Source organism: Pleurodeles waltl, chromosome 5, assembly GCF_031143425.1.
Source record: "Pleurodeles waltl isolate 20211129_DDA chromosome 5, aPleWal1.hap1.20221129, whole genome shotgun sequence".
In the NCBI taxonomy this organism is placed as follows: domain Eukaryota; kingdom Metazoa; phylum Chordata; class Amphibia; order Caudata; family Salamandridae; genus Pleurodeles; species Pleurodeles waltl.
Genome location: NC_090444.1, coordinates 759,673,947 through 759,692,284, shown reverse-complemented (window position 1 = coordinate 759,692,284; position 18,338 = coordinate 759,673,947). Strand labels below are relative to the sequence as shown.

The 18,338-nt window shown below is 42.8% G+C and overlaps 1 protein-coding gene across 1 annotated transcript in view; it reads right to left on the bottom strand.

Annotated features, from left to right (window-relative positions):
- Positions 1 to 18,338, bottom strand: part of VIP (vasoactive intestinal peptide) — a 61,730-nt gene that overhangs the window by 23,881 nt on the left and 19,511 nt on the right. Inside the window, exons 4-5 of the mRNA XM_069234724.1 lie at positions 15,581 to 15,685; positions 8,695 to 8,826 (exon numbers count right to left, since the gene is read on the bottom strand). Of these exons, the coding sequence (XP_069090825.1) occupies positions 8,695 to 8,826; positions 15,581 to 15,685 (237 nt within the window). The remainder of the gene's footprint in view (positions 1 to 8,694; positions 8,827 to 15,580; positions 15,686 to 18,338) is intronic.

The window sequence follows — 18,338 nt, the reverse complement described above, 5'->3', positions numbered from 1 at the left end:
TACCCTGGGTACCTCAGTACCATATACTAGGGAATTATAAGGGTGTTCCAGTATGCCAATGTTGGTAAAATTGGTCACTAGCCTGCTAGTGACAATTTAGAAAGCAGAGAGAGCATAACCACTGAGGTTCTGGTTAGCAGAGCCTCAGTGAGACAGTTAGACATCACACAGGGACCACATACAGGGCACACTTATGAGCACTGGGGCCCTGGCTGGCAGGGTCCCAGTGACACATACACTAAAACAACATATATACAGTGAAATATGGGGGTAACATGCCAGGCAAGATGGTACTTTCCTACACAACCCCCCCCCCAAACGAAGGACAATAAGACTAGCCATGACCTGATGAGTCTTCATTGTCTAAGTGGAAATATCTGGAGAGTCCATCTGCATTGGAGTGGGTACTCCCAGGTCTATGTTCCACTGTATAGTCCATTCCCTGTAGAGATATGGACCACCTCAACAATTTAGGGTTTTCACCTTTCATTTGTTTTAGCCAAAGTAGAGGTTTGTGGTCTGTCTGAACAATGAAGTGAGTGCCAAACAGGTATGGCCTCAACTTCTTCAGTGCCCAGACCACAGCAAAGGCCTCCCTCTCTATGCCAGACCAACGCTTTTCTCTAGGGGTCAACCTCCTGCTGATAAAAGCAACAGGTTGATCCTGGCCCTCAGAATTGAGTTGTGATAAGACTGCCCCTACCCCTAATTCAGATGCATCAGTTTGAACAATGAATTTCTTGGAGTAACATGGGCTTTTTAGGACAGGTGCAGTGCACATGGCCTGTTTCAGCTCCTCAAAAGCTTTCTGACAGCTAGCTGTCCACAATACCTTTTTAGGCATTTTCTTGGAGGTGAGGTCATTAAGTGGGGCTGCAATGGAGGCATAGTTCTTAATGAACCTCCTGTAATACCCAGTGAGGCCTAAGAAGGCTCTCACCTGGGTCTGAGTTGTAGGGGGAACCCAATCTATGATAGTTTGGATTTTCCCCTGAAGTGGTGAAATCTGTTCTCCACTTACCAGGTGTCCCAGATAAACCACTTTCCCCTGCCTATCTGGCACTTTGAAGCCCTGATAGTGAGGCCTGCCTTTTGCAGGGCCTCCAAAACTTTCCACAGGTGGACTAGGTGATCATCCCAGGTGGAGCTAAAGACAACTATATCGTCCAGATATGCTGCACTAAAAGCCTCCAATCCTTGCAGGACTGTATTCACCAACCTCTGAAAAGTGGCAGGTGCATTTTTCAAACCAAAGGGCCTTACTGTGAATTGGCAGTGCCCTCCAATAGTCGAAAATGCAGTTTTTGCTTTAGCATCCTCTGATAACTTGATCTGCCAATACCCTGCAGTCAAATCAAAGGTGCTTAGATACTTGGCAGATGCCAGTGTATCTATGAGCTCATCTGCCCTGGGTATAGGGTGAGCATCAGTTTTTGTTACCTGGTTGAGACCTCTGTAATCTACACAAAACCTCATTTCTTTTTTCCCATCTTTTGAGTGAGGTTTTGGTACAAGCTCCACAGGAGAGGCCCATGGGCTTTCAGAATGTTCAACCACTCCCATTCAAACATTTTCTGAACCTCTTGTTTTATGCAGTCCCTGACATGGTCAGGCTGCCTATAGATCTTACTTTTAGCAGGCATGCTGTCTCCAGTATCTATAGTGTGCTCACACCAAGAAGTGGTGCTTGACACAGTAGAAAAGAGTTCAGAAAACTGACCCAGGAGATTTATGCAGTGGTCTTTCTGCTCAGCAGTAAGACAGTCTGCCAAAACTACACCTTCCACTAGAGCATCTTGTTCTGTGGAAGAGAAGAGATCAGGGAAAGGGTCACTCTCTTCTTCCTGTCCTTCATCTGTTGCCATGAGCAGGGTGAGATCAGCCCTGTCATAGTAGGGTTTTAGGCGATTGACATGGAGCACCCTAAGGGGACTCCTGGCAGTGCCCAAGTCAACCAACTAGGTGACTTCTCCCTTCTTTTCAACAATGATGTGGGGTCCACTCCATTTGTCTTGGAGTGCTCTTGGGGCGACAGGCTCCAAGACCCACACCTTCTGTCCTGGTTGGTACTGAATCAGAACAGCCTTCTGGTCATGCCATTGCTTTTGGAGCTCTTGGCTGGCCTGAAGGTTTTTACTGGCCTTTTTCATGTACTCAGCCATTCTGGATCTTAGGCCAAGTACATAGTCCACTATGTCTTGCTTAGGAGCTTTTAAAGTTTTTTCCCGACCCTCCTTTACAAGTGTTAGAGGACCTCTTACAGGGTGTCCAAATAGGAGTTCAAGGGGGCTGAAGCCCACTCCTTTCTGGGGTACCTCCCTGTAAGCAAAAAGGAAGCAAGGTAACAGGACATCCCATCTACTCCTGAGTTTTTCAGGGAGTCCCATTATCATTCCTTTGAGAGTTCTATTAAACCTCTCTACCAGTCCATTTGTTTGTGGATGATAAGGTGTGGTGAATTTGTATGTTACACCACATTCCTTCCACATGGCCTTCAAGCATGCAGACATAAAGTTGCTACCCCTGTCTGATACCACCTCTTTTGGGAAACCCGCTCTGGAAAAGATTCCCAGGAGGGCCTTTGCCACTGCAGGTGCTGTAGTGGTCCTTAGAGGAATTGCTTTAGGATATCTTGTGGCATGGTCCACTACCACAAAGATAAACCTATTGCCTGAAGCAGTAGGAGGGTCAAGGGGGCCAACTTTGTCAACCCCTACCCTTTCAAAGGGAACCCCAACCACAGATAGTGGATTAAGGGGTGCCTTTGGAGTGCCACCAGTCTTTCCACTGGCTTGGCAGGTCACACAGGACTTACAAAAGTCTTTTGTGTCCTCTGACATCCTAGGCCAATGAAACAGGGGGACAAGCCTTTCCCATGTTTTAATTTGCCCTCAATGTCCAGCCAAGGGAATGTTGTGTGCCAGAGTTAGGAGGAACTCTCTTTATTGCAGGGGAATGACCAATCTCCTGGCTGCTCCAGGTTTTGGGTCCCTTGCCTCTGTATACAAGAGGTTGTCCTCCCAGTAAACTCTATGTGAGTCACTGACATCCCCATTTTGCTGTTTGACAGCTTGCTGTCTTAGACCCTCTAATGTGGGGCAGGTTTGCTGTGCCACACTCAGCTCCTCCCTGGCAGGCCCCCCTCCACCCAAAAGCTCAGCAGTGTCTGATGCCAGCTCCTCTGGTGAAGGTTCTGCACAGGGGGGGAATTATTCTTCCTCAGAAGTAGAATCATCTGTAGAGGGAGGGATAGTGGGTAGGGATTTACCCTTACTAACCCTAGCTTTTGGGAGAACTTGGTCCATTGTTCCAGGATCCAAGTTACCCTGTCCTTTTTGCTTTTTGGCCTGAGCCCTGGTTAAAGCAAAAATATGCCCAGGAATGCCCAGCATTGCTGCATGAGCCTCTAACTCCACTTCTGCCCAAGCTGATGTCTCTAAATCATTCCCTAGTAGACAGTCTACAGGTAAATCTGAGGTAACCACAACTTTCTTTGGACCTGTAAACCCCCCCCCCCCAGTTGAGATTCACAACAGCCATGGGGTGGCTAAGAGTGTTGTTATGAGCGTCTGTCACTTGGTACTGGTGACCAAGTAGGTGTTGTTCAGGGTGTACCAGTTTCTCTATTACCATGGTAACACTGGCACCTGTGTCCCTGTAGGCCTGAACCTCAACGCCATTTATTAGGGGAAGTTGCTTGTACTTATCCATATTAAGGGGACAAGCAACCAAGGTGGTCAAATCAATGGCACCTTCAGAGACTAGCCCAGCCTCTGTGGTCTCCCTAACAAGACTAACCCCAACTAAATTACCAAAAGTGAGCCCAGCTACTCCCTTGGATTGGCTATTAGTAGGTTTGTTCCCACCACCACTGCTATTATTAGGGGCACTAGGTGTAGCAGTAGGGGTTGTGGTAGTGGGAGGCTTGGTGCTTTTCTTTGGACAACTGGCATCAGTTGTCCAATGGCCTTTTACTTTACATAACTAGCACCATGGTTTCTTTACTTGATTAGAAGAGGATTTGGACCTGCTACCCCCACCAGAGTGTTTTTGTGGGCCTGATGAAGACTCATTTTTAGATTTGTCCCCACCCTTGTCTGAAGACTTACCATCCTTCTTCTTGCCATCCTTATCACCCCCGTATGAACTTTTCTGTTCACTCTTGTTCTGACCCATTTGTCTGCCTTCTTTCCCAATTCTTGGGGAGAGGTCAGATCTGAGTCCACTAGATATTGGTGTAACAAATCAGACACACAGTTATTCAGAATATGCTCTCTCAGGATCAGATTATACAGGCTTTCATAGTCAGAAACTTTACTGCCATGTAACCACCCCTCCAATGCCTTCACTGAATAGTCAACAAAGTCTACCCAGTCTTGTGAGGACTCTTTTCTGGTTTCTCTGAACTTAATCCTGTATTGTTCAGTGGTTAAGCCAAATCCATCCAAGAGTGCATTCTTCAAAACTGTAAAATTATTGGCATCACTTTCCTTCACAGTAAGGAGCCTATCCCTACCCTTTCCACTGAAAGATAGCCATAGGATAGCAGTCCACTGCCTTTGAGGGACCCCCTGTACAACACAGGCCCTCTCAAGTGCAGCAAACCACTTGTTAATGTCATCCCCCTCCTTGTAAGGGGGAACTATCTTATGCAGATTCCTAGAATCATGCTCTTTCACAGGATTACTATCAGGAAAACTGCTGCTGCCACCACGGGGTCCTAACCCCAACCTCTGTCTCTCTTTTTCTATGTCTAAAGATTCCCTGTCTAGAGCCAGCTGTTGCTGTTTAAGCTTCAGCCTGGACTCTTCCACTCCCAATGTATTGAGTTCCCTTTCTAACAATCTGTCATCACGGTGGGTGGGTTGGGCATGCTTTGACACAGAAGAATGTTGAGAATGCTCCGAGGGAGATCTGCCCCTAACAGTTGGCACCCTAACAACCTGGCCTGCAGGAATTAATTCATCCCTACTGTGATGTGATCTCACATTAGTGCCAGCTATGCTAGGTGGTCTGCTAAGGGGCAGGTTGGGAAGGTCACCGTCTAACACTCTTACTGGGGGTGCCCCTGAGTCAGAGTGTGAACCATCTCCTAACTTCTCAATGGATGTGCCAGCTAAGGCCTTATCATTCTCAATAAGCATGTTAGATAACAATTCTCTAGAGGGATTCTTTCCCACCCCTAAACCTCTATCAATGCAGAGACTCCTTAAACCCTTCCAGTTAAGGTGGTCATAAGCTGAGCTGACCAAGTTAGTAGAAGTTCCTACATCAGACATGATAGAAAAAGTTTAGGGACAGATAAAAGAGAGAAAAAGTTTCAGTACTTTTTTTTAAGGAAACAGAAAAAAAACTTTTTCAACTTTTTAGAAACTTTTAGAAAGTTTAGGAGTACTTTTCAGCACTTAGCAGATAGTGTAAGAGAAGAAAAGCAAAACTTTTTGGTTAGGTGTACATACACTGAACTTGTTTTGTATATTTTTCTCTTATGAAAAGTACAAAATGACAAAGTGGTAAGTAGTTGCAAGTACTTATCCCATCGCTGCACAAACAATGTAGGAGGCTGGCCAGGCTTGTAGTGGGTACCAAGGGGTACTTACACTCTGTACCAGGTCCAGTTATCCCTTATTAGTGAAGAAGAGGTGTTTCTAGCAGCTTAAGATGGTAGAAGGTAGCTATAGCAGAGCAGCTTAGGCTGAACTAGGAGACATGCAAAGCTCCTACTATACCACTGGCGTCATATGCACAATATCATAAGAAAACACAATACACAGATATACTAAAAATAAAGGTACTTTATTTTCATGACAATATGCCAAAAGTATCTCAGTGAGTACCCTCAGTATGAGGATGCCAAATATACACAAGATATATGTACACAATACCAACAATATGCAGTAATAGCAAAAGGAAGTAATGCAAGCAATGTAAAGTTACAGTAGATTGCAATAGGAGCACACAGGTATAGGGGCAACACAAACCATATACTCCAAAAGTGGAATGCGAACCACGAATGGACCCCAAACCTATGTGAGCTTGAGACTGTAAGAAAACAGTGAGGGTTAGAAAAATAGCCCACCCCAAGATCCTGAAAAGTAGGTGTAAAGGGCACCTATATTCCCCAGAGAGCACAGAAGTTGTGATAGGGAAATTCTGCAAGGAAGACCAACACCAGCAAAGCAACCAAAGTGGATTTCCGGACGAGAGTACCTGTGGAACAAGGGGACCAAGTCCAAGAGTCGCGACAAAGTCGAGAGTGGGCAGATGCCCAGGAAATGCCAGCTGAGGGTGCAAAGAAGCTGGCACCGGATGGTAGAAGCTGTGGATTCTGCAAGAACGAAGAGGACTAGGAACTTCCCCTTTGGAGGATGGATGTCCCACATCGTGAGGAAGTTTGCAGAGGTGTTTCCACGCAGAAAGACCGCAAACAAGCCTTGCTAGCTGCAAGGGTCGCTGTTAGGGTTTTTGGATGCTGCTGTGGCCCAGGAGGGACCAGAATGTCGCCACTTGGATGAGGAGACAGAGGGGGCGCCCAGCAAGTCAGGGAGCCCTCACAGAAGCAGGTAGCACCCGCAGGAGTACCGGAACAGGCACTTGGAAGAGGAGTGAACCAGAGCTCACCCAAAGACACAAAAGGGAGTCCCACGACACCGAAGGACAACTCAGGAGGTTGTGCACTGCAGGTTAGAGTGTCGGGACCCAGGCTTGGCTGTGCACAAAGGAAATCCTGGAAGAGTGCACAGGAGCCGGAGCAGCTGCAAATCACGCGGTACCCAGCAATGCAGTCTAGCGTGGGGAGGCAAGGACTTACCTCCACCAAACTTGGACTGAAGAGTCACTGGACAGTGGGAGTCACTTGGACAGAGTTGCTGAGTTCCAGGGACCACGCTCGTCGTGCTGAGAGGGGACCCAGAGGACCGGTGATGCAGTCTTTTGTTGCCTGCGGTTGCAGGGGGAGGATTCCGTCGTCCCACGGGAGATTTCTTCAGAGCTCCTGGTGCAAGAAGGAGGCAGTCTACCCCCAGAGCATACACCACCAGGAAACTCCTCCCCAGCCCTGACACCTTTTTCCAAAGGGAGAGGGTGTAACACCCTCTCTCTGAGGAAGTCCTTTGTTCTGCCTTCCTGGGCCAGGCCTGGCTGGACCCCAGGAGGGCAGAAACCTGTCTGAGGGGTTGGCAGCAGCAGCAGCTGCAGTGAAACCCCGGGAAAGGTAGTTTGACAGTACCCAGGTCTGTGCTAGAGACTCGGGGGATCATGGAATTGTCTCCCCAATGCCATAATGGCATTCGGGTGACAATTCCATGATCTTAGACATGTTACATGGCCATGTTCGGAGTTACCATTGTGACGCAATACATAGGTAGTGACCTATGTATAGTGCACGCGTGTAATGGTGTCCCCGCACTCACAAAGTCCGGGGAATTTGCCCTGAACGATATGGGGACACCACACACTAAGTAACTTAGCACCCAACCTTCACCACGTGAAGGTTAGACATATAGGTGACTTATAAGTTACTGAAGTGCAGTGGTAAATGGCTGTGAAATAACGTAGATGCTATTTCACTCAGGCTGCAGTGGCAGGCCTGTTTAAGAATTGTCAGAGCTCCCTATGGTTGGTAAAAGAAATGCTGCAGCCCATAGGGATCTCCTGGAACCCCAATACCCTGGGTACCTCAGTACCATATACTAGGGAATTATAAGGGTGTTCCAGTATGCCAATGTGAATTAGTAAAATTGGTCACTAGCCTGCTAGTGACAATTTAGAAAGCAGAGAGACCATAACCACTGAGGTTCTGGTTAGCAGAGCCTCAGTGAGACAGTTAGTCATCACACAGGGAACACATACAGGGCACACTTATGAGCACTGGGGCCCTGGCTGGCAGGGTCCCTGTGACACATACACTAAAACAACATATATACAGTGAAATATGGGGGTAACATGCCAGGCAAGATGGTACTTTCCTACACACATAGCATCTCAGAAAAAGCTTTTGCGCACATGAAATGCTCTCCTTTCATTTTGCCCAGCCTATGGCTTCCTGTACTCACTTGACTCTCCATTTAGCACAAACACAAAACTACTGTGAGGCCTTTGTTTGCTAACATTGGAATGTTGGAGGGAGCTTGGGGCTTCTACCTGCCATTAGCAGCCCAGAGCACTACATTATTTCCAATGGAGCTCCCAACAATCAGATGTTCGAATACACGTTTTAACATCTGTAAGGTGAAACAGCAGGACGAAAACACAGTAACCACGACGATTTCCGCTTGCTGTCTGCGCCTTAGGGGTTCATTTGCAGGCTTATATTTCCCCTGCCGTTATCTATTTCAAATGCCCGTGGAATTACCAGGATACGTTTTAATTAAAGCCAAAACAGGGCTGGTTTAAGCAGAAATGAGAATGCCCATTTCGACTGCGGCTGTAAGAGAAGTCAAACATTTTGAATTTTAGGAAATATCTGAAAACGGGTTAAGGCTCCTTTTAATTCATTTGTGAGCTTAAAGCTGCAGTAACAGGAAGACTCTGTGAGCTCGAGAATTTAAATACAATTAAAATGCATAAATAAATACATTGCAAGGACTTCTAATAACCAAAAATGTAATATACAAGCGAAATCAACATGTTAACTTTTGAAAATATCTGTTTTTAATAAAAACAGTGTGTTTCTTTGTTATAGAGATCCAATACCTTCGTTTTCCTGTAAGCACAGAATTCAAATACTTCTTTACTGCCATTTGCTTCCGAAAGCGGCTATAATTGTCAGTAAACACAGCGTCAGAATGGCGTTTCACTGGCATCGTGTCTTCTAAGGCATTGTTGCTGTTTTGTAGAGAACATATGAGAAAATATACGAATTTAATATTTAACATTTCCTGTGCACAGTGAGATGTGTAGCGTTGAGTTAAAATAAGTACTTTGCAATTATTTCTGATGCAGCAGAAGACATGAGATGTAATTTGTCAAGTAATTTACATATGTTACTTTATGAAAAACGTCAGATTGTAAACTCATTTGAAGTGTAATAATTAATTAAATATATGTAACTCTAAAACAAACTTTGTTTTTATCAAGATTTATTGTATTTTGGTTTTCATTTATAACATATAACCTGCATTTAACACCAGTCGGACAGTCAATGAAAACAAAAATATACAATAAGTGGGAAACTCTTCACTTGCATTCCTGTATGATCTCCCTCTAAGTGCCCTATTGAGATCGGACCATCCCCCATCGAGGTACTTTCGCATCTTACCTTTTGATTTTAATAAAAATACAAGTAAATATATACTTTTAGCCAGCCCTCTTCATACATTAATCAGTTGTGTCACTAACATTTTTCTTCCGCCCCTGGCCTTAAAGCATACTGTGAAGGGCAATGAGTCATGCAACTTCAGATATTTGTTAACTTCAAGGTGACTCACAGCATTCTTCTGTCTGACAAGGAGCATATCCCTCCACAAAGTAGTTTCCTTTAGTCCAGGGCCTACTAATGCAATGTGTTTTAATTTGCTTTTAGCCAATGCTTTTTTAACATTGAGTGCCCATAAGCACACCTAACAATAAAGTTTTACAAAAACCATCCGAGAGCAAACCAAACCTAGATACAGCCTTAAGGCTTACAGCCATCTCCAGACCATTTGGGTTTGGCATTACTTGTTCTTTATATGCTTGCTATAGTGGACATCCTTTCGTCAAGGAGGGAAGACAAGCACCATATCAAGTTGCCAATTTTGTATAATTTTATGAATGTACAGGGTGAGATGAGAGAGAAAACATATAAGAATGATGATAACATGGCATGTGACTGTGTGACACTTATTCATTCCCTGAGAGCATTTCAATTTCGTTCCATTTACTAATTGCAGATGATTGCTGCCAGAACACATTTGTAGAGACTTTGTAATCATAATGTGAGGAAGTGCAGAGAAGATTTTAAAAATAACTTCAATGAGTTTCATGTGTACAGGACAGTGGTCCATGACCAGGAGGGATTCATCTGCCCCCTAATTGTGCATACAGAAAGCCACTGAGGTGTTATATTGCCCCAGAGACACATAGCTGGAGTCCAAGGGGCAGATTTACTAAGAGTATGCATTGCTCTTGTGTGACGCAAGCTGTCGCAAAGCAACTTAAGTCCTTAACTGGAATTTACTAAGCTAGACAAAGTATCCAACTAAGTGCTGGATTTTTCCTTGCATTCTAGAACTTCTAGATGTGTATCTTCTGCTACAAACACAAGCCTGCACGACCCAGAATGCGCTGATAATAAGTCTTTGCAACCTTAATTGGTCTGTCAATTGCTGCTAATCTTTTAACTTTACAAATGCTTGTTTTATTTAGAAATGGGTTTGTAAACGTTTATCACAAAAAATAATGAAAAATGGGTGACCATGCGTGTATACACAGGCGGCTATCTTGAACTGGTATTTATAATTAAATATGGTCACCTAGACATACCACGCACACATTTCAGCAGCCATCTTTGATTGGTTCTAAAGCCCATTCAATAATAGGAATTCCTACATTGTATATGGAGAACTGCAAAGCGGGATGAGAATCCAGTACCATTGTCTAGGTATCAGCCAGGCACTCACAAAGTTTAAAAAATATCAAACAGAACTTAACTGTATTGTTTCAAAAAGGATTCTTTGGCACACAAGAACATGGCATGGAATGGGACCACTTTAGTACGTAAGTGCATAGTGTGCAAGAGTAGAATGTCATCACTCAGATTGAGGTTGAAATAGGCAGACACTGTACCACGTGCTGTATGCTATGAGGAGTTGAACAAAAATGTGAATTACACAAAAGGCCAGTGAATGAAATGGGCTGACCAGAAGCCAATAAAAGTAAGAGTTGTGTGTATATATATATATATATATACACGAAAATCAAATGGTTTTTGGTAATGCGAGGCCCAAAAATAGTCCCACATACACTGTTCATGTTTGATACCTTTTAACTTGAGTGCACTGTTCTCAGTCCAAACACTTTTTGATTCTAGCCCCGGCAAATGTGGACAGGTAGTAACAAAGCCCCCTATCATTCTTCCTATAGGTCTTTTCGTGCCCTTAAGGACATTGTGGAACATCTCAGGTGAGATCATATATGGAGGAAATAGAAAGCCCTCCACACCAGTGCAGAAAGGAGTAAATGCTGTGATGTCACTACTAGTTTTCAATAAAAGATCACAGGTGAGTACCAACTTAATTTTCTAACTACAGACATGGTCAAATATCCAAACATGCTTCAACATACAAGAAATAAGAGAATGAAACACAGGAATTTAAGGAGAAATAAATGATCACGCAGCCACGGAGTGATTTACACTTAATTGCTCAATGTCAATCTACATTCTCGCTAATGAATTCCCTCACTTCACAAAGGATAATGCAAAAGACAGAAGTTCGCGGTGATGTCACATATCTCTGAGACAGCTACTATAACCTGAGGTGTGTAGACATTTGATCATACATAATGCCAAAGCACAAACACACGTACACAAACACATTTTGCTATATTAAGCTTTTAGAATGTGCACAGAGATCAATGGGCTCTCTGGCACTAGCACTATAATCGATAGTTATGGGCAAAGAAATAAAGAAGTTATTCTGCATTGTCAAAAACTTTGCAACAGAGCTATGCCTGAAATTATCGGCTTTTGGAATCTCTTCCCTCACTTTTCCTATTAACATGCAGAACTTTCTTTGTGGGACTGGCCAATAGCAGCTATAGTCTCATTTAAAGTGCTCTGTATTGCCCATCATAACATTCAAAGGATCAGCCATTATTTCCTAAAGAACGAACTTGCCCTCTATCATCCATCACACTCTTTAAGATCGACAAGCACTATTACTTGAGTGGAAAATAAGACTTAAAGACATGCATTTGCGTGAAGATCATACTTAAAATCTAAAATACATCACCTAGCTCTGCCAACCAAATTCTGTCTAGAATGTCTTCTCCACTCAACCCCAACTCTACAGGCACAGATATGGAATGTATAGCGTACAGCGCACAACCAGGTTCCGTCTACAATGTCTTCTGCACCAAAGCCCAATTCCAGAAGCACAAATATGGAATGCATAGTGTACAGTGCACAACCAACTTCTGTCTAGAATGTCTTCTGCACCCAACTCCAACACAAATATGGAATGCACAGCTTACAGTGCATAAAGTTGTCAAAAGGAAAGGCATAAATAGTTATAGCCTGGCCCCTTTGGCAGAGTGTGAGGGTGTAATAAGATGATGGAGAGGGAGATGGGGCCTACCTGCTGCTTGACGGAGCAAGGAATGCAGGTGGGGAAGGAGGGAGTACAACGAAGCGGGGTTGATAAAACAGAGCCTTGTGAGATCAAAAGGAGGACGGGCACAGGAACTGGTGTATTGGCACCATTCTGTCTGCTATGGGTGTTGGCAGACTCACTAGTAATTGGTTGGTTGCTCCAGTCTTTTGTATCCCACCTATTCTGGTGTACCTCTAACAAGAGCCCCTCTCTGATCATGCTTTCTTGCTGGAAGATGCCAGCCACATCAATGCATTCTCTGTGCTCTTGCTTTCTGTTTCACACTCACTTTACCTCAATTATTCCAACAATTTTTTTCCTAAAGAAAATGTGGCTAATATTAGAGGCCAGGATGGAAGGGGCTTAAACTGTGGGAGCAATCTTAAGGTCAGTCTTTTTAGCTAGTGTTCCCATAGGTCAAAATGTTCCCCCACCACTCACTTACGCGCCAATTTTAATCTGAAACTACTCTTAGGCCGTGATTTGCCACCACTGTACTACAGAATCTCTGTGTTTAATATATCAGTGGAGTAATACATTGTGGTTGCATCCACCATGTCAAGCTGTAACTTTCAGGGAATGTTACCTGCGAAACACAGGCAAATCTCATAGTTTGAAATGTCCACCTTGAAGACATCTTCCGTTGATGAAGTAGTCTGAGTCTAATTATTTAATGTTTTTGCACAGCTGCTACTTAGATGTGGGATATTGCTCTAGGAAATATTAGTATTTGCACATCTGATTTGTAAACTCACGATTGGTAGGATTTTATTCAAGCAAATAGGTTTTGCATTTTGAAAAATTCTGGCAGAAAGGCGGAATTTAGTTGTCAGCAAATTTGGATGCAGGATTAGGTTTGTTGACATTTCTGGATGGTTACACTTATGCGAGTTGGCAAACACCTACAAACACATTCATTTGTGGATATTTACCAAAGTTGTGTAGCCTTTTTCCCACTCTGGAACACTTGCAGATTTGCTTATGTTAAGAGCAGGATTTATTGTGTTTTCAGGTTGTCAATTGGGATGGAACAGCCTTCTTCCAAATCACGTGGGTGGATGTGAAAGGGGTTTCCAACGATCAAAACATGTTACAATAAAGAAAATAATGGAAAAAAAGGATTTTCTCCAATTGTATTTATAGGTGAAAGTTTAGTTTGCAGAAAGATAGATATGGTAAATTTCCATATAAGGCAGCAGATATGTCTTGAGTGCACACGAATACCCACCAGATACGTAGATATTATTTCACAAATCAAAATAAAGCAGTACATTTACTCCAGTTGTACGAGTAAACATGCGAGCAGACCTTTGACTTTTCTCGTCCGTTTTATGAATCGTTTTTTCTGTGTTCTTAGCTGAACAGCCCTAAATTATAAGATTCCCGTTCTCTTCAAACAATATCTCGTATGTTTTGTGACCTGGTGCCGCTCGTCGCCTTTTCTGCTCCTCCAACTTTCTACACCTCTTAATACTAATATTCTTATGGCTTCCCTCTTGTACTGCACTCTATTTCTTTGTAACTAGGCATGCGCTATCCAAATCCCTTTCCACATACATTCTACACACATAAATGAGTATTTTTATAACTGTTGAAACGGAAGAATGAATATTCCTCGGTGAAATCTTACCTGTCTTTATTCTGAAGTAAACTTACCTAACTGAAAGTAATTAGGGCATTAGGGACATTCCCCCCCTACTAGGTCTCACCTCAAAAGACATAACAAAACCCTAGAACTGGTAACAAGGCATTGGACTGTATATACGATTCATTGGTCTGATGAATCTTTTTTCTATTTCCCAATTTGCATAGATTCAAATTGTACAATATCTGTTGTGGATATTACCCTTTTGTTATACTTATAGGTAACCTGAAGTATGTGAGCCATAGGAAATTAGATGTTATGGCTCATACACAAAAAATATGATCTTTACATCTCAGAATTATCTGGGTTTCATGGAATGCTCCTTGTTGAAATTGACCCCATGCTGTAAATGCCTGCACTAGCAGTACTTTCTTGAGGTCTCAGAAAACCAAACAATCCAGTGTGAAATGATAACATAATCAGTAGCTATTACTTATATGAAAATTGAATGCAAGGGCTTATCCCATGTTCATACCTCAATCAAAATACCAGGAATGAGACTGATTTGCGCAAACAACGTTTGCAACAAGATAATTTTTTGCTCACGCCACTGACCAATATAAAAAAAAAAGTGAGAAACGTTGCATTTGTGAACTTTTGCAATATTCAGTTTTTGCGTAACTCACAACTTTCACTCGCATATTTAAAAAAATTCCCAAGGCTTGAGTGGACTTAATGTGGGTGTTACAAATAATCTACAACTGTGTGATTTTGATCTGGAGACATCTGCAAGTCCATATTTATCTATAATAGCATGCTGTTCAACTGTTCCTGCCACTCCAGGCACATTTTCAAAAGGATTATCTGCACTGATTCAGTGCCCTGAAATGAGAGCCACAGAGACCTTATTCTATCCTAGCAGCAGGAATTGGTGAATCCTGCAGAGCTTTCAACATGCTGTAACAAAAATGTACCCTTGAATGTGTCATTTGGTCATTGATTTCCTGGAACAATCGTGTTCGATTTAACACCTCAGTGGCACTAGACACGTGTTTCCTCTTTTTGATTCATGTCTTCCTTGGTATTTTGATGCTTGCAATCTATCAGTTATCCATTCATTCAATTCCGTTACTATAATCCCTGATGTGTTTCAATTTTCCTTAAACTCAACAGATAAATACAGCAGTTAAATACTTGTGTGCAGTTCAATAATATCAACGGCAAGCATCTCAGTTGCCCCTGCAGAGGAACACCTAACTTATTAAAAGTCATGAGGACACTGAAAACCCATCAAATGTGTTTAGAATGTGTGGTGCAGTCAGACTCTACAATATGCAATTTTAGATTGCTTTAGTCCTGGAGTGCAATCATATGACATGAGATAGAATCCCATAACAGTAATGTTTGTGAAGTGGAACACGTAAGGATCCGTCCCCTGAACACATTGTGCTCTCTTACAACAAACTCTGATTAAAAGTAATTTATACAACCGTGCAATATGCTGACAAGCATGTAGCTACCCAGTGATATTTCGCAGCTATTATCAGTTCTCTATTTCCTATGTAAAAATGTAAGTACATATTAAGTCCTACACACAATAAAGCCCTCCCCCCATGCTTAACCCATCATCGTCTGAGATGCTTTTAGGTTTAACGCTGAAATATCTAACTTTCTAATATTATGGTAGTGAGAAGGTCTTTACCTCACTCGTTTTCCAATGAGAGACTCTAGGTATCTTCTCGCAGACAGTTGGCCCAAGAGTTTGCTGTAACCGCTGGTAAAAAGCCCATCAGCATGTCTTGAATTTCTAAGTCATAGAACAGAAGCAAAATGACGAAAACAGTAAATTTTCTTAATCATGACTAAATTGAAATCTCGTAGTTTACTTTAATTGATTGTTTCTTCTAGGTTTTCACTTTTGGTGACAAAATGGTCCATTCTGCAAATTTGTCCTGTGAGCAATGTAGGCATTTACACTTATTCTGTATGTTCCCAGGCTGTTAGGTATCACAGAAGTGGCCAGTGCTAAATTTGAGCTGGTGGTTGCCGGTGGGTGTACCTTCTCTAGCTTTTGGGGACAGCAACTTATTGTTCTACATCAGACATTTAAGTGAGGAAGAGAAAGACGGACAAACTGTCACAAGGGATAAAGCAGGAACCTGCAAGAATGAGATAAAGGAGCAGGGAGTGTCTGGCAGTAAATCAAAGAGGCATGAAGTGGAAGTAAGACCACAAAACCTTGCTGTTCGGCACGCCTATATTTAAATTCCCAACTTTTCAATAGAACCTTGGGGACCAGCACTCACCTGTTTACAAATTAAGCACTAGAAGTGGCCCAGACACTTTCGTGGCAACTTCTGTACTCTTAATTGCATGGGACCACAAGTAGCACCAGTGCAATAGGAAGTGTGTTCGTCTCATTTGCTTGGGCACATGACCTCATGCAATTGAAAGTATGTGCCCCTATGCTCGCTTCATAATACAGATGTAGGCACATGGGCAAATCGTCCCTCAGGAGCACACTAACTGTAATTGACTAGAAAATGGTACCCCTTTGGTGGACCTGATGAATGCGCTATTTTAGAGGGGGTATTGCGGGCCTCAGTGATCCACTGCACACTAGTGAGTAAGCTGCTATCGCATGCCCTTGTCAGAATCCTCACCTCCTGCAAAGTATGTCCCGGGTGCATAGGCATTGAGCAGTGTTAGCAAGCATGCGCTTGCAGAGTTAACATATGCGCAGGAGAAGTTACAATTTTCTTTAAAAGGTTGATTTCATTAGATCAAGTAGACAGAACAGAAGTGGTGGACAGAAATGTGTGAGTCCGTCTGAAACTACTAATAAGGTAATTGCACTCAACGTATGCCAGTTTATTATATTGAGCTCATCTGTGTGCTCTCGGGCATGGACCTAACTCATGAAAAAAACGGATCTGGCAATTTTTACCAAAAAAATAAATCTGAGACGAACACTAATTAATTCAAACACATTTCAGTCCAATGACATTAGCCTCGTTGTGACTCGACAGTGAGGTGCAGCTAGAGAATACTGAGTCGCAAAGGCACAGCAGATTGAAGTTTAAGCATAGTTTTCATCATTTTTGGATCTATTTGGGGAAGTGTAGATTGAGCCATGGTGGAATGTGAGTTTGAGAGCCATGCCTGAGCACACATATGCTGCTTAGGGCATTTCACTGAGGCAGTACAAAGCGAATAAAAGAGAATACTCACACAGTCAGAACTATGGGCAATTGGTCTATACTCTTTCTATTCCATTGTTTTGTGTGCTCATCTGCATACAAAATTAGATGAACTTGTCAAACTTTTTTTCTATATTTAAAACCTGCCAGACAAGGGCAGGTCCTCTACTCTTAAGTAGGTTCATGTATGATACTTAAATCCAGCACATCGAATACTCCTAGATATATTTGCAAGGAATATGTAGCAGGCTGCTCCATGTTTTTGTATTTGCTCAGAGGTAGATCTGATAACTACAAGATATAGAACTGATCATCTACATCTCCTTTTTGCTTTAAGTAGAAGATGTGGAGCCAAGATGGGCTTGCTTGTTAGGATGCCTATAGGGATATATCCTCTATAGTCACACTCACTCCAAGATCCACACTCACTCCAAGGGTACTGTGCCACTGGCAGTACCTATTCTCATCCTGCTCTGGCCTGCATATATGATATATGTCCTTGTGTTGTCTGACAAAGACCTTTAATTTTAAAACTAGGACATTAGACACTGTGACAATTGAATAGCAGGCATCCACATTGCACCTGACAAAGGCCCTGACCCCCTTGAGGGCCTAAACACGAGGGCTGAAACATGTCAACATATATTACAGTGTAGAGATACTAAATTCCTTTAACATTCACCTAATATTTCAACCATACAAGAGGCACCCAATATTAAAGGGATACTGGGGTGTTAACTTCCCACTAGGAGATCCCATTGAATATAATGTCAGAAGTGCTCCTTGGAATGTGGTTGAGCCCATCCTGTTTAATGGAAACCAGGATGTGACCTGATGATGAAGCATGATACCAATAGGGTATGTGATGGTGAACAAAACCTGAGGTCTTACCTTTAAGATCTTGAGTGTAGCCAAATGCTGACTAGTTAAAATGGGTTCTAGGACAGCCCTATAGTGATATGTAGTAACCAAGGAGAAAGTATCCTGTTTACCATTGAAATCTTTCTCCACTTCCCATAGTTAGTAAGAACATTCTGGGGATTAGTGTACAGAGTAAGAGTAAGGCTACTTAAAATGTTCCTTTGTCTGTGGAGGACATACAGGTGAAACCATGCAAAAAGTTCATTTTAGATAAAGTAGGGCCTTTCAAGACATTTTGTAAATGTTTAATTGGGTGGACTACACAAATGGATTAGAAGGCAATGTGTGAGTGTGATTAATACCTGGGTGGTGACTAATTTGTTTGGCAGAGGAGTTTGA